General features: G+C 37.8%; 1 protein-coding gene across 1 annotated transcript; it reads right to left on the bottom strand.

Annotated features, from left to right (window-relative positions):
* Nucleotides 1–52: 52 nt before the first annotated feature.
* On the bottom strand, nucleotides 53–17,556 carry rin3 (Ras and Rab interactor 3). The gene is made up of 10 exons (XM_057343670.1): nucleotides 17,443–17,556; nucleotides 15,598–16,239; nucleotides 14,548–14,662; nucleotides 13,364–13,436; nucleotides 13,185–13,276; nucleotides 11,589–12,983; nucleotides 9,995–10,303; nucleotides 3,335–3,466; nucleotides 2,393–2,556; nucleotides 53–1,352 (listed from the first exon to the last, which is right to left on the bottom strand). Exons 2-10 carry the CDS (start codon nucleotides 16,174–16,176, stop codon nucleotides 1,029–1,031), a joined length of 3,183 nt encoding a protein of 1,060 aa, XP_057199653.1. The 5' UTR covers nucleotides 16,177–16,239; nucleotides 17,443–17,556; the 3' UTR covers nucleotides 53–1,028.
* Between the last annotated feature and the right edge of the window lies 1 nt (nucleotide 17,557).

Genomic DNA, 17,557 nt, shown 5'->3' on the forward strand with positions numbered 1-17,557 from the left:
GAGCTACATTGAGCTCACTAACAAAATATTTTTTATAATAGTAGCCCATTTCATGAGTAAACACAAACCATGAGGGACATGAGCGTGAATAAATGATGACAGATTTTTTATTTTTATTATTATTAAAACCTTTCAAAAATTCAGATTTCCCAATTTATGACCAAACACTATGAGTATTGATTATTAGCAATGGTCATGTCCTGTAATACACACTTAACAATAAACACATAAACAATACAAAAGGTATTTATTACCAATATAGAAATTTAAACTAATACCAAACACCTGTCTTTGGTTTGACTTGTTGCTTATTGTAACAGACACAACTTGTGTAATACCTACATTCTACAATATGTTCATATTGCGTCCACAAAATCAGAGCTTGTGCTTAAACCATTATATTAGTTGTCAGATATAAACAAGCAGCAACAATACACTGTGAAATTTATCAATACACAACACAGAGAGCATATCTGTCTTGCAAATGACTCAGAATATAAACTGAGAGCAGTGCAGGTGCAAACCAGTTCAAGGTCTGTAAAGATGCAGTGCTCTAAAAAATATGAATATATCAAGAAATCAGCACCGGAGTCAGGTATGAGTCACAAACCCTGAGATGTGAAAAGCTTTGGCTGTATTGTTTGAAAGTTTAATGTTGGACTTTCAAAGACTAACAAGAAGGTAAAGGATAATCTCTTGTTGAGTGAGTGTGTCTGTGTGTCAAAAATATAAAAAAATACTGAAGCATGCCGGGCGTTTTTAGAAGGAAATTATTTGATCTTTAAAGGGAGGATTCAATCCTGGAACATTGCAACGGCACAACCTGTACTTTCCAAAATTCCTTTAAAAGCAACTGCTGGTTGCCTAAAGGCAGTCACTTGCGTTATTTCCGTGGGCGAATGACACATTCTGCTATTGTGGTTAGATATTGTAATGTTAGCTAAAATGTGCATCTGGTACATTCTTCTGTATATTAAAGTTATCCATTCCAGCACCTCAAAATGCTTTTTCACACACGTACACACATTTCATATCAAGCTTTCCTCGGGTGCAGGCGTAGGAGCAGTCTCCTCAGTTTCTTGTTCCGGCCAGCGACCGTGGCGGTACACAAAGTAATACTCCTTGCGTGGCTCGCTGTGGAGCAGGCTGGATTTGATTGCGAGAGGGAACTCCTCAGGAGGCAGTGGCTTGTAATGGCCATCCATCAGCATACTCAGGCAGTAGGACTCAGGGTCCAATACCTCAAATTTCTCAGCGCACTGATTGCACAGGTCCTGAGCGGTAGTGTTTGGACGCACCCCTAAGGTCTTGGTGTTGGATCCAGCCTCCAGAAAGGACACGTTTATGAAGTCCTGACAGGAAGGTTAAATAACAAAGAAATAAAAATTCATAGTTTGCTTTACTATTCCATCAGTTTTAACGATCATACTGTATGGCTAAGGCAGTGTCCTTGTTCTTGCTGTACCTTTGTTTAAGCGGTTTGTGTGACCCCGTCTGTGAAAAAATCAAAATTTGATTTCAACCATTAAATTGATTTTAATCTTTGACATGGCCTTACCCAGTCAATATTAAAGAACTCAAGGTTACAATTTCACAAAACATTCTTATGTGGGATGATTTGATTTAAAAATGACTTAAATTTGGTTTTCTCAGGCAGGGTCACATATTACAAAAGCGCTAATATAATAAGTATTACCTTCAAATTTGTAACTTTTCCTGCACAATTTGAGCTATGAACATAAGTAATGATTTAAAAAATGAGTCTTTTCTGAGAGATCATATATCAGGTGAAGGAAGAACCAAGCACATATCACATAGACTTAGACATGGACTAAGAGTACCCTAGAAACCACCTAGCAATAACCAAGAAAGCAACAGTATAACAATGCCATGGCAACCATCCATGATACCCTAGCATCATGAAGGAACGTTTTGCAGGGACAAGCACCTAACACGTTTTATTTAGAAAATGTAAATACATATTTACTCTAAAGGGGCTAGTTCACCCAATATTGAAATTTGGTCATCATTTATTAACCCTCGTGTCATTTCAAACACGTTTAATTTTCTTTCTTCCGCAGAACACAAAAGAAGATATTTTGAAGAATGTTGGTTGGCCCCCATTGACTTCCATTGTATGGGCAAAAAACCTTTCTCAAACTATCATTTTTTGTGTTCAACAGAAGAAAGAATTGTATACAGGTTTTTTAATGACATGGTGGTGAATAAATTATGACAGAATTTTCATGTTTTGGGTAAACATTTAGTTTACATTTAGTAATTCGCATCTTTAACAGTATATAGGCATTGATTATAAGCATTGGTCATGTACAGTAATACACCAAATGGACAGGCCAAAGGTTTTATGGTGATGTTGATTATATTCTCATACCTGCACAGAGGAGCGTGATGCTCGGGCTTTGTTCAGGGTACGTCTGCGCTCCCAGCGATGAATAGAGTCCTGGATATCTAGACTCAGCTGTCTGGTCACAGCCTGTTTATCAAAATTCTTGATGTGTTCCAGAGCTCCATAGGTAGTGGTGAGATAGTATGAACCTAGAAGAATATTAAACCGTTGACACTTGTTGACGGTTATAGCTTTAACTTTGTTGGGCAAGTTATTGCAGAAAGCTTTTAAAGGTAAAATATAACTCATAATGCTAGTTTATTTAATAAACCAACACTGCCAAACGAGCCTTTTTCAATGTACATTTTTGTCACATGCATACATGTTTTAAACCAACATCCTCAACAACAGACAGTAAAAACACAAACTTAGTGTAGTTTTTAAAATAATTGCACTTACATACTAGAGTTCTTGTGACAACTAGCCCCAGTTACCCTTTATTATTTATTATACATTATTATAATTTATTCATAGGCGTAGGTGGGACATGTCCACACTGCTTTAAGGAAGAAATTAAGAAATGCTTGCGGAAGGTGTGTTTTGCTTGTGCATCCAGTGTCCAAGCAAAAAAAACGAACAAGTGACATTTTCAGGAATAAACGTTTTTTAAGTGTAGTGCAGCGCAACAGCCTAGTGACCTTCCCCAAATGACAGTTTGGGAACCACATACTATGAGAGCTGGAATCGAAAAGCGGAGTAGCCAATGGATGGACCGCCCTCTATATAGGCCTGTATGATAAATGTATTGTTTTTGTCATCTCTGTCCCCACCACTTTTCAAAACCAAGTTACGCCACTGAATTTATTATATATTATACATCTTGAATGCTTGCTTTTTGCCTACATTTAGATGAGTGTGTGCATGTGAGTGTATGCATATGTGTGTGTGTGCGTGTGTGTGTGTGTGTGTACGCGTGTGTGTTCTCACCCTCTCCAAGTTGGAGTGCAGGATCCATTAGCTCCATCATATACTCCACATCCAGCAGCAGAGCACTGATGTTACTGCGAGCTAACACATACATCAGCACAGGCAGGAAGTCATCAACCCCATGTGCCTTTCCTGTTAGTGAGAAGAATCAAAACACACATTCGAAAATTATAACATAACATCTCAACTTGAACAGTGAGATTCTTACAAATTTTGCATTGAGCAGAATGCTGCTCAAGTCTTTCATTTTTATGCTCTCCAGTGCCACACAGATTCCTGTTTGGTCATTTGTGCTCCCTGTGTTTTATGTGAACGTACAACAAGAAATATGTGCTGGACAGAAACGCAGTCGTACACATGCTGGAGTGCAGCCAATATAATACAGTTAGGAATATGCTGACAAAGCTTTACTGTATACTACTTCACAAGATTTTACGCTGGAGGTGCATTGCGATCATGGTTTTAAATCATGGTAGACCTTAGGCTTTTAACGCTTAAATTTAGACACTCAACAATGAATCTGTTAATCAAACACTTTTTTTGTAGCCCGACTAGAACATGGCACTAGCAACCTCAAGGTCATTGGTTCAGTTCCTAGGGAAGGCACATACTAATAACACATGTGAAGCCTGACTGCACTGCAAGTCGTTCTGGATCAAAAGCGTCTGCCAAATGCATAAATCTATATTCTGTAGCCGTCTGTGTATGTGTTTATTTTTTCCCCGGCTTTATCGCTGTTACTGTGAAGTGGATTGTAAATTACTTTCTCAGCAGAGAATAAACAGATTATAGTTTCTACTTTTCACACCACGTAGCTTTCTTTAATAACTTCAGTATATTTCGAATATGCAAAATGATTTTCTGGGAGTTCATTTATTCTAATATCTATGAGGTATTATTACAAACCAAATTGCATTGCAAATGTATTGCTTTTTATTTGGGGTAAATTTAAAGGCAAAGTTTGCTACACATTCCAGTATTACATTGCAGCAAAAGTTAATTAGTAAAAAGACAGTTATGGATTTAGATACAGTCAGATTTATTGGGTGTAATAAAATCTTTGGTATAATATATATTGGTATAATAAACAAACTCTTTTTGGAGTAGTGGAAACATTGTTCTTCTAAGTTGTTTTGACCTATACATTAAAACAAATTTAATTTACCTTTATTGGCTTTAAAGGAACAGTTCATCCAAAAATGAAAATTCTATCTTCATTTACTCACCCTCAAGCAAATCTGAATACATTTCTTTTTTTTTTGATGAACATAAGAGAAAAATATTTGGAAGAATGCTTGTAACCAAACAGTTCTTGGCCACCATTGACTACCATAGTAGGAAAAATTGCTTTGTAAATATATTTGTTCTGTTGAACACAAAAGAAGATATTTTGAAGAATGTAAAGCAAACAGTTCTGGGGCAATTTTAACTACCTTTGTAGTTTTTCCTACTATGGTAGTTAATGATGGCCAAGAACTGTTTGGATACAAGCATCCATTCAAATATCTTTCTCTGTGTTCATCAGAACAAAAAAAATTACACAGATTTGGAACAATTTAAGATTTTTATGTTTGGGTGAACTGTCCCTTTAAAAACTAAAAGTGCGGTCAAGTTAAACATTTTCTGTTTCGGAATCAAACCCATATCCTCAATGTTGACAGATCATAAACAATATCATTGCTGATATCATTGATCCAATTTTCAGGATGATTATATTTATGCACATGTAAATGTAAAATGTTTATATGCTCTCCTACTTGTAAGTCGCTTTGGATAAAAGCATCTGCCAAATTAATAAATGTAAAATGTAAATGTATAAAACACTTCAATTGTCTTCAATTTTACAACAATTATTAATGAGCTACACCCTAACAAAGAGATATTGTTGTGGAACTCGAAAAAGGGTTGTTGATGTTTGCAAGACAAGACAGTGTTACTTAACCATTGCCTAATACTCCAGCCTTTGAAAATATGTGGTTTAGTAATTGCACAAATAGAGGAAATGGAAAATGCATGACTGTTCTTTGTTGTAGATTATTATATAAAGAAATACACATGGATAACAGCATGGGTTCTGCAAGCATCACCGATCATTTCAGTGTTCATGAATACCTATTAAAGGAAGCAGGGCAGCATGGGAATGTGCATGAAAATAGCTGTTCTCTAAACAAAAGCCCGTCTTAAACCTAGATAAGTCTGCCTGATCTAAACAGCATTTAGAAGAAGTATTGACTGAATATACAGGACAGGGAAAATGAGAAGTGCACTTTACAAAACCCTTCAGTCCACCACAGAAAAATTCTTAAAACAAATGTGGAGCATTTAGATGTGGGCTCAGCAAATTCTCAAATCCAATGAATTCTGGATTACACCAGTGATTTTTACAAGAGAATCTAAGAGTGTCTAGAACTGTGAGTTTCACTCGGAATTTGGATGAACTTCAGCTCACATTTTTGAGTGAAATTCATGCAGGACTACAAAGATCTCACAAATTGTGTAACCCTGTCACTTTAGAGAGAGATCCACTGGCTGATCAAAAAAGGAAGAACAGGTCAGTGGTTTAGCCAGCCTTGCTTTTAAAAGTGTCTCATGCTAAATAATACTGCTTGGATACAAGAACTGTTTGGATACAAGCATCCATGCAAATATCTTTCTCTGTGTTCATCAGAACAAAACAATTTACACAGATTTGGAACAATTTGAGATTTTTATTTTTGGGTGAACTGTCCCTTTAAAAACTAAAAGTGCAGAGCACAGAGATTTGAGAGATGATAAATACACTGTATTCTGCAGCTGTAGAACTTCCTTATTTGGAGACGCTAATGATAGCTTTGATATAATCTGGACTAATTTTGGGGTGAGGAGGAAAGGGCGGAGCTGTGCAGAGACATCGCTGACATACGTGTTTTCCGTCTCTTGCTCTTCAGAAGTTACCCTTTGTGCTTCATAATTTCTGGAACTGATGAGTAACGCTGAGATACAGTAATTGATACAACTGCAGGTAACATGTCAGTTTCCCATAAATTATGAAGAAGTCATCACTTTGGAATTACTTGTTTACATCAAGTGATGGTTTTGCTTTAAAGGAGACATCAGATGAAAACCACACTTTTTCTGTGTTTAAGTACTATAATCGGGTCCCCGGTGCATCTAGCAACCCAGAAAACGTGAAAAATAAGAACCCAGTAAGTTTGTTTTGGTGTGCCTTTCCCTGCAAGCATGTGAGAAATCGAACCGTTCAGATTTCGCTCCGATTGTGACGTCCAAAGCGGATTTTATTATAATGTTACTGCACCTTAATCTACACAGTTCCACCCACCGCGCTCCGCCATTGTTGTTTTCACAAGCAACAGCGGTGTACGTGACGCCATGGCTAAAGGTCGTGGACAACATGCAATGTAGTCGCTGCACAGAGTCCAAACCTCAGAAGAGACAGGAGTGGATTTATTTTATTTTTAGTGGAAATCCATCAGAAACCATAAGTGAAAACCTGCTTGTTTGCGCGAATCACTTCAAACCGGAGTGCTTTTTCAACCTGGGACAGTACAAGCAGGATTAGCTTCAAAATTGTTCCACAAGAGGGATCGAGACCAACTGAATGAGACAAAACTGCCGATGTAAGTAATATTTATCAACAGTCTGAATTGACGTAAATGTACCGTATATATAGGAGGATAACGTTAGCAGAGGTGGGTAGTAACGCGCTACATTTACTTCGTTACTTTTACTTGAGTAACATTTTGGAAAATATGTACTTTTTAAGTAAAATTAAAAGTGTGTACTTTTACGTGAGTAAATTTCTAATAGAAAATCTGTACTTTTACTTCGTTACATAACTTACATTGCGTGACGTTCCTTCGTTCCTTCATTTTAAAATATGCTTTTTAAAACGCGTTGTTTATTTCAAGGTTGTCGTCTCTTTTTACGGGCATTCCCGAGTGATCGATTCTTTTGAGTCGATTCTTTTGAAAGCATTAATTGAACAATGGGCAAATCCATTTGAATAGGCTAATGAATCAGTTCAAATGATTTGTTCAGTTCGCAGCACGATCTGAATCATCTGAAGCAGGATTACTCACTCCTCGTAGCGCGAAACTTAAGAACACGCAGAACACAAAGAGCGTTGGATGAAGTGGATATTAATCTATATCTATACAATCAAAACTGCAAATGTGTCATATTGTTTGCCAGCAATGATAAATGCCCGCCATATGCGCGCACCCGCGCGACCTGTTCGTCAGACACAGCAACATGCGCGTTACCTGTCAGACACAGAGACGTGGGCTTGCAGAAATATACATTTGAAGAACAGAAGGAAGAAAACTTGTTGATGGGCGTGTGGTTCACTGTTTACTGTTTGTTTACAAGTAAGAGCGTTTCACAACACACACGTGACACAACACGAGAAAACACGAGCTTTGTTCAAAAATGTGTATTTCATTTAAGAGAGCACTGCAGATGTTCTAGATCATCTTAGGAAATGCTCTGAGTTTAGTTCATGCTTTAGTTTGACATGGTCTATTATTCTAAATAAGTTGTGTAAACTACATTGACATCAGGACTAGATGAAATTTACAGAAATGCTCGTCTCTTCTGTGTTTGTCTATTCTTTAGTCTCTCTAGTATATTGCAAAGATATCTGCTTATGACAATTAAAAATATTGATCAAAATGTAATATTAAAATATTGGCATTAATATTAATTTAATGTAGAAGGCCTATATAATCAGATACAAAGTAACTAAGTAACTAGCTACTTGAGTAGTTTTTTCATTGCATACTTTTTTACTTTTACTCAAGTAATTTTTAAAATAGTGACTTTTACTTTTACTTGAGTAACAATTTCTCTAGTTACTTGTACTTTTGTAAAGATTTTGGCTACTCTACCCACCTCTGAATGTTAGCATATGATAGTGAAGGGAGCTAAGTCAGTCACGGGCTAAATAGAACATTCAATGCCAGTGTTAAACTAACTCTATATAAGTGCAGATGGACACTTGGAGTTTAGATGTATGAATGTTAATACATTATGTGCGTTAATATGTTTGTTTGTTTTGCTAATGAGCAGGGGCGAACACTGGGCATCGTTTTAAACGTCTCAAATCATTCGTGCTTAGGCTGAAAAATCTGTCACAGCAAACTAGCTCTCACGTTGTGTGTGTAAAGTTATAACTTGTCAATGACAAGCGCTAAAATCCATGTAATTCCACTGCGATCTGCAGTGGATTTTAGGTAAGCATAACACGTACAACGTAAGCGCATTAGGATGCGCTGTTTGCTGTGACTTATTTTTTTGTCTCCGGACGAATGATTTGAGACGTTTTGACGAAACTAACCGCAGAGGATTTCAGGAAATATCATTTAGCTAAACCATTGCCACTACATGTGTGTTGTGTTCACACTGGACAGAAAGGGGGTGGGGTTTGCTGTAACTCATTATCATTTAAAGAGACATGCACCAAAACGGGTTGCTGAGAGCATAGCTGTTTTTGACGAGGCAAGAAGGGTTTTGTTTCCATTGAGTGTTTTTAAGCAAAATATGTTCCAGACATTTCATGAAGACCCTAATAAATCATACCAACTTGTTGAAAGTGCTCGTCTGAGGAGACCTTTAAGTGTTGTACTCCATGGGAGCAATATTAGGTTCTTAAAATGTCTTAAATATCACTTAAATTTAAAATTTTAATTTTTTAAGGTCAAATCGTTAAATTAGAACTAGGGCTTTCAAATGATTAATCGCGATTAATCACATCCAAAATAAAAGGTAGGGTTTACATAATCTGTGTACTGTGCATATTCATTTTGTATTCATAAATATGTACATGTAAATATTTCCTAAATATGTATACATGTATTTATTGATATTTACCAATAATTTAAATGATATATATTCTTAAATATATGCATGTATGAGTATGTTTATAAATACAAAATTAATATGTACAGTGCACAGACATACAGGTATATTATGTAAACACAAACTTTTATTTCAGATGCGATTAATCGCAATTAATCGTTTGACAGCCCTAATTACACATTAGCATGTTATTTCAGCTATACTTATCTCTAGAAAGAAAGCTATTTTACCTCTCCAACTTTGTGTGTAATAAAGTCCAGATTCCTACCTAATGTCCTACCATATGCACTAGACAAAAATATTTAGCAATGCTTAACATGAACACTAAAAAAATTATTCTTCCTCAAATATGAAATAAATGTCATAGAAAGTTCATGTCAACACATTATTACAATATTGATTTTGTGTTAAAACAAATTATAAGTAAATTAGAAAGTTTTGCAAGATAGTCCTAACAGAAAGTGGTGTTTTAGAATTGGAAGGTTTGTGCACCTGTTCCTAAAATCCCCATTTAAAAAAAACTATAGTAACTGTACTCTCCTGAAGGTGGAGCACCACCTTTAATTGTCTATTAAAAGAAAAGACCTTTTAAAGAAAGTAAATAAAATACAAGACCCATATGTATGTTCACATTCATGCAATTGGCAAACATTTTAATTTAATGCCAATTACAGTGCATTCCATCTTTATGTGTGTTACCTATTAAACCCAAGAGCCATCTGCTACTAACGCAATGCCCTACCAGTTAAGCTACATTTATTCCATCCGCACCTTTCAGCAGTTATTATTTAAAAAAAAACCCACCTTGACTGCCCACGGACATTGACTCGTAGATGATCTTGCAGGTTTTGAGGAGCAGGTCGATCTTCTTCTGAGGTGAATATTCTTTGTGTAGGTTACCAAGCTTTATTTGAATCTTATCAATGATGGCCATTTCAGGAACGCTGGTATTGACCCCCAGGTCAGTGGTTGTGGTCACCAGAACCACTTGTTGGTTCTCTTTTAGTTTCTTCAGATTACCTGCATGGGAGTGGATGTCCTTTAATCCGTTATAGACTGCTTCCCGCAACGGCTTTAGGACACTTTTGCATATTGCTACTTCAATAATGATCTCTATAATGAGGTGGAAAGAGTTACATCAGTTATATATTGTGAATAGTACTACAGTTATACATGTACAGTTGTAAATAAACATGTAAACACCAGAAGATAAAGTCATATCATTCATTCTTTTTTTTTGCATACAAAAGTATTGGGATGCCCCCTTCTAATAAACATGATTTTTTCCAATCAAAACAGATATTAATGCTATGCCATACAATACCACATAAAAGAATTTTGTTTACATCTTTGTTGCAACAGTTTTGGAAGGGCTTTTTTTCTGTTCTGAAATGACTGAATCCTGTGTACAAGTCACTTATGGGTTTGGGTGATGAGTGTTTGACTCAAAGGTGTTAAGATGGGTTCAGGTCTGGGCTTTATATGCAGACCAGTCAAGTTCTTTCACAATAGACTGAATCAATTTCAATTTCTTGTTTTGTGCACATGGTCTTAGTCATGTTTGAATAGAACTAGGGTCCTGCCCAAACAGTTGCTATAAAATTAGAAGCAAACACTTTTCTAGAATATCATTAAATGCTGTAGCATTAAAGGGATACTAAATTCTGTCATCATTCACTCACCCTCAGATCGTTCCAAACCTGTATACATTTCTTTGTTTTGCTGAACACACAGGAAGAAATTTGGAAGAATGTCAGATCTCACCCACCATTTACTGCCATAGCAGGGAAAATAAATACTATGGGAGTCAATGGGGGGTGAGATTTGACAATCTTCCAGATATCTTCCTGTGTGTTCAGCAGAACAAAGAAATTTATTCAGGTTTGGAATCTGAGGGTGAGTAAATGATGACAGAATTTATGCCTTAAAGTATCCCTTAAAGATTTGTACTCACGGAAATGACTAAATTTCTCAAACCTGTTCTGTTCAATAGAAAGGGTGTCCCAATATTTTTGTCCATATAGTGTATATGTAACTTAATTAAAAATATTAATAAGGGAATCGCTTCAAATATCTGCCTGCATTGCGAGTCTCCAAATGCATAAGCAAAAACATTTGGGGTGTTACATGAATGCGAATTTTTTTCTCAGCTGTGTTCGAAAAGTTATTTTAAACATTGTGGTCTAGTGTGGCCATGATGCAGTTTTACTTTAACCACGTTAGTTTTCATAGACTGAAGGATGAAACAGAAAAAGCTTGCTCTATACACGGATGCTCTATTACAGCATGCTTTTGCTACATTATTTTGCAATTATTCTAGGCTTCAGAAGTAATTGAATCTAAAAAAAAACACTGACTGAGTGTGTGCTGTCAAAAATAACTATAATATATCAATTACCCAGTTTCTCCTCAGAATATGCGGCTGCCTCCTGTAGATTTTGCAACTCTGCACTCTGGATCAAGTAGCTTTTCAGTTGAGTCATCATCTGCCTGATCTCCTGGAGCATCTCTGTGCTAGATGTGTGTTTCCTCATGGTATCCAAAGTAAATGCTCGATAATCTCTGACAAGGTTCCCAAAGTACGTGTTTCCATCCCGGGCCAGCTCCACAATGCGTTTCTGAAGCTTACGATCCGCACTCATGAAGCCCGTAAGGACGTTAGAAAGGTTCGCCATGGACACTATGGACAGTCGTTGCTTGGCGCGGTCCAGCATGATTGTCGGGGTCCTCTTTATCAGAGCCCCTGTTGCCATGTTGTCCGTCTCTTCCTCCGTGCTACTGGTTGAGTAGGAATCGTTCTCTGGCTGTGGAGCTCCACCTTCGGGGGAGTACAGAGAAACATCAGAGACTTTGGGATGACCACTGTTGATGCAGTGCGAGTGGTGGACGAGAGTTGGGCTGCTGTTGTTCAATGGAGGGATGGAAGTGGACACATGTGTACTCAGCACGGCCGAGTTTCCAAGAGCTTTTCCGGATGGATTTTGAGACGGTCTATTTCTCCTGGGAGGTGCCACTGGGACGTCAGGCCTCTTTACTTCAACCGTTGGAGGAGCTCCAATAGTTACTTGAGGCTCCTCTACGGACACTTCCTGAGTTTGTGAATCCACCGGCTCTTCCATTTCTTCAATATTGTCATCTAGGCAAATGAGAGGTGCTACTGGAACTTGTGGAACTTTGTCTTCTGACTCTACCTCAGTGGAGGTGCTGATGGTGACCTCCTGCTGCATGGGTTCCTCTGAAGGTTGTTTTTCAGACAGCCTGCGCCGGGTCGGTACTGGAGGAACTCTATGTGAAACAGGTTTCGTGCTTGGAGTTGCCTGTAAAACAGCTGGCTTGACTGTGTCACACTCGATGCCTGAGGCAGGAGTTCCCTGTTGCTCTTGTTCTCGTTCTGTATGCTCAAAGTCACTTCCTTCCCCTTTTGGGAGTGGCGGGGGTGGAGAAGTGAGAACTGCCCTGAACTCCCCTTTTGTTGACTTGCCTAACGTATGTTGTAGTGAACACTCTGGTGCACTAGGAGGTCGAGGACGCAAAGGCGGAGGTCTTTTGTATTTGGGCGGAGCCTGGATCGGCGTGTTGAGGCTCTGGGTTCTTAAGACTGGGGTAGGTGAGGTGGGCGGCCTGTTGTTGCTGCATTCCTCGATGAAAATCGGGTTGACGTACCAAAGCCGGTCATTGCCAATAGAAAGCTGGATTTCACAGGAACTGCTTTGCCCTGGCTTATCCTGAGCGCCACAACTGCTACCAACGTTTTCCACTTCCTCATGACTATTTAGAGCTGAACTCCAGAACTCTGTGTGACAAGAACCTTTATGTTAGCATTATCTCAGATTTGTAGCTTTAGGATGTAATGACAAAGGAATGAAATTGTTTTTAGCTTTGAAACTGAAGCGCTCAGCTAGTGCATAGTGTAGTGTGACTGCATTTAGACATTAGGTTTTATAGCACTTCCTATGAGCGTCATGGGATCTTTGGATATATTATTCTGCCTTACCTGAACCAAGAGAAGAGATCACCTCCATGTCCTCGTATTTAGTCACCTGAAGGATGACCTGAGGTAACTTCAGGGGAAATGGTAAAATGTCCCTAAATGGATGAGAAACACGAAAGCTTTAAATATATTTGGATGACGCTAAATGAGATATTTATACAAGGAGTTGGTTTCAGGCTCACCTGCTAACACAGTAGAAAGCGATCAGCTTAAAAATGTTCTCGAAGACCAAAACTGACCCTTCAAGGTACAACACTGCAGCATGTAAAAGAAACCAAAGATGTTAATTTAAGCAACAAATCCTGTCGCTGACATCATAGGTTATATGAAACGCTTTCCTGTAGCTTAGAGGTTAGAGCAAGGCGTTAACAACGACAAGGTCATGGGTCCGATCCCAGGGATTGCACGTTATAAGAAAAAAATGTATAGTATAATGCAATGTAAGTCGCTTTGGATAAAAGCGTCTGCCAAATGCATAAATGTAAATGTTATGTTTCTATTTACTGGCGACACCAGTTTGTGTGTGTTTGTGTGAATCACTTGCCGAAGCAGAAAAACAAAACACCTGGGAATTTCTAGAGTATGACCCTGATAGTGCACATACATCTGCAAGACATATTTTTTTTTATTTGCTCATCTGCAATTCGTCTGTGAAACGTTTCCTGTCATATAGACATCTAGATGTCTTTAACATGTTTAGAATTTAGAAAGTGTGTAAACTGCCTATTCTAAGACGTTTATCAGAGGATTTTACACAGCATATGTTTTCCAGATCTCTATATCTTCAGCAGATATCTGACAGACCTACCTGTGCCATAAGCATGATTGGGATGTGTAAATATATCAAACTGACTGGCCTTTACTTAAAATGAAGAGGATTTTATTTTGGCCGAAAAATGATAATGATAGGACAATGTAGTGTTGTATAACAGCTTGACAAAATAAAAGATCTCTTTTATGAGACTAAACATTTTTATTATGTCACATATAGACTGACCACACACAAGTGCAGACACAAGCACATATGTCGGCAAAGACACCAGGAAATAAAGCTATAAGCGGCCAGTGTAGACATCCTGTAACAGCAACAGTGATGGACTGGGGACAGGAAACCTGCGGCCCACAACCTCCACCACGGAACACTCCACCTCCTGTTAATGTCTCTGTGCATTCTCACTATTTAAACATCATTGTGGGTGAGTTGCAGGTACTGTAGGTATGCAAATGCCTTTATGTGTGGGCTTGTCTGCGTGGATGTTTTGGTCTGTAGTGTATGCAAATGCACGTTGTGTGGGTATGTTTGGAATGTATAAACTTTTTCAGTGTTGAAAAATGCGAATGCAAATTTTGAATGCAAATAACTCACAGGACTTTTCTTCTTTCACAGACAGCTCCTTGACCTGGGGCTCCCCCTGCTGGTCAGGAAGACGGACTGACAGCACCATCTGTTTCTGACTGACATCCCTCCTGACTAAAAATATCTGTGGATACAAAAGTAAGGAAATAGCCGTTACACTTGTGGTCAGCAAATAACATTTTTACTCCACATGACGTTTATGTTTCCATAAATGTCTAAGGGAAACTGCTGTGACTGGTCTGGTTTTTAGCTTATGACCCTGTTTGTGAAATCCAGGCTAAAGCCTCATAAATTTGAGATTAGTAGCATTAAAATTTGATTTCAGTCATTAATTTCATTATCATTTCAATCTCTGATATGGCCTTATTCAGTCAATATTAAAGATATCAAGGTTATATTTTCACAGAATATTTTTTACATTACGTAGAATGTTTTTCTTTTTGTAGAAAACAGTAAATCACAAAAAATAACTTTATAGCTCACAGGTACCCAGAAACGTCTTTAAGATGTCTGCTAATCTGCTGTGTAAAAACATCTAATAAACGTCTTAGGAAAGGCAACATTTTAAATGTTAAATTTTTCCTTTTCAAATCAAAATGTTTGTATGCTCTTAAAGGGATAGTTCACCCAAAAATGGTCACCACTGACTTACTATAGTAGGAATAAAAATAACCATGGTCAAGTCAGTGGTGACCATTTTGAGTGAACTATCCCTTTAATACCTCCCCAGGACATGACATCATTGTGTGTGTTAAAACCATAGATTTGATGATTTCTGTTATTTGCCGTGGCATTGGGTTTGCATGTCTACAAAGTCCATTCTTCATTATATTATCAAAATATATGGTTGGTTAAACAAAAACCTCTAAACAAAGTATAAAAAATGGCTAGACAAAAAGCGAAATCTAAATTCTTCAATGAGCAAAAGGTCCAGTGGTATGTCAGTCATTTAAGCCTGGAATACCTTTAGCAATATTTCCTTAAAACACAATACAGTCATATAAATTTTTATGAATGGCATAAATCAAACACAAGCAATACAATTTAAACCGCTCTCACCCCAGGTTTCTCTTTTCTCAGTATAGTCATGGCTCTGTCCTGCTTCATTCCTAGCTGGAGCCACACTGGACATGTTTTAATCAGTTTCTCCAAGATGCTGATACCAGGAGGCACTGGCTTGTTGGTCTTGCTGACTGGAGATGTAGTGACGGGTGGTTTTGAGACTGCTGGTGGAGGAGGTCTGGGATGAGGTGGAGATGAGGGCCTAGCTACAAGAGGTGGAGGATTCTTTGGAATTGCGGAAGGGAGCTGTGCTGGCAGAGGTGGCTTTGGGACTTGAGGAGACATGGGTTTCTGGGATGGATGAGGAAATGGTTTTGAGCTAATGTGAGATGAGGAAGCTGTTAATGGAGGTGGGGAATTCTGTTTACATAAAGGTGGAGATAAAGGAAATAGCGGAAGAGGGGCGGAGTCAGGGGATGGGTTGTTGGAGATATCAACCAATGGGAAGGTTGGAGTAGAAGTTAGGGGGGAAGGAGCATTAGGGGAAAGAGGAGAGGTTTGCGGATGGAAAGATGTAGGAAGAGGTGGGATGGAAGCGGAGGGTTTGGGGAGAACTGGTGGTGCGGGGGAGAGCATAGTGCATAATGCAGAAACAGCTTTGGGGAATCAAAAAAATAGTTTTGGTCTTCGATGGTGACCCTGTAGATACAAAAAGGTTTGTGCATTAGATCTCAGTGTAACCAGAGCCAAACTAGCACAGCTGTGGTCAGTGGTGTTCAAATAACTAAACATGTTGCAACTACTGAGAACAACTTGTAAGATAAGCACTGAAACGTTACATAAAAATACAGAAGTCTCGGCCTGTGTCTAATTTTTTCCAGAGTTATCATACTGTCATATGATCACAATAAATGTGCCAATACGACTGGATTGTGAAACAGGGAATGTGTCAGCTTGTTCAGATGAACCAGAGGAGAAAAAAAGCAGTCATTCTGTGTTCACATACACTTACATTCGTGTATTAATGGCTACAATAATTTTTTCTCATACCAAACCATTAACTATTAATTATTTATCAAATTGGAATTAGGTAAACTCATACATCTATAATATAATAACTCATTACATATTTTTGAGTATATGAACATGAGAACTCCACCTAATATATGGTGACTTATTGCAAACATATCAAATATAAGCACAGACACCATTACTGGGTAATATGTCTGCTGTGAGTGTCTTTAACCTGTTGATGAATTTTGACAAAATACATTGTCTTTTAAAAACATAGGACATATACTAACATATTTGACAAAAATAACATGTATTTATATCCACGTTTTCAATATTTAAATAAAGTTATATTTTAATATTCTGCCATTGTTAGTTAGAAATCGGTTACGGTTCAGCCGTACGTTTCCTGAGTTTTAGCATCATTTACATTGAGGGGGAGCCGGACCCAAGACAAACCGGTTACTCCATCTGTGGATTTGGGTTATTCAATGAATCAATCTTTTTTTATTTATTTATTGCTTTTAGTTACATCCTTATGAGGTGCGTTCACCCGAAAATGAAAATTCTTTCGTCATTTACATATCCTGATGTAATTCCAAATCTGTATGACTTTCTTTTTTCTGTTAAACACAAAAGAAGATGTTCTGAAGAACGTTGGTAACCAAACAACACTGGTCCCTTTTGACTTCCATTGTATGGACACAAAACCACTGAGACGTTTATTTTTGAAAAAGTGTAAATGTAGAGACAATTTCTAGACGATTTTATTCAGCCCTGTAGCAAAGGCGTTCTCAAACTTGGGACTTTATGACTAAACTGACATTTTTTCCTTTCCTTAGTAAGTTAAAACAAAAACTCGAGTGGATGTACGTGTATTTGGCTACTTACTCTCAAGGTGCTCCGGTGTTCTGAGTCCCAACAGCTGTTTTCATCATTCAGATCTGCACCCACTTAACATTCTTCGCTAAGTCCTTTTGCTTCACAAATAATTCCTCACAGAATG

The sequence above is a fragment of the Triplophysa rosa genome, linkage group LG10 (assembly GCF_024868665.1).
Source record: "Triplophysa rosa linkage group LG10, Trosa_1v2, whole genome shotgun sequence".
Taxonomy (NCBI): Eukaryota; Metazoa; Chordata; class Actinopteri; order Cypriniformes; family Nemacheilidae; genus Triplophysa; species Triplophysa rosa.

Coding starts and splice junctions, on each gene's coding strand:
- rin3 (XM_057343670.1), bottom strand. CDS start 16,176: ATGCTCTCCCCCGCACCACCAGTTCTCCCCAAACCCTCCGCTTCCATC. Junction 13,437..14,547: donor TGTGAAAGAAGAAAAGTCCT/GTGAGTTATTTG, acceptor TACATGCTGCAG/TGTTGTACCTTGAAGGGTCA. Junction 13,277..13,363: donor GCTTTCTACTGTGTTAGCAG/GTGAGCCTGAAA, acceptor TCATCCATTTAG/GGACATTTTACCATTTCCCC.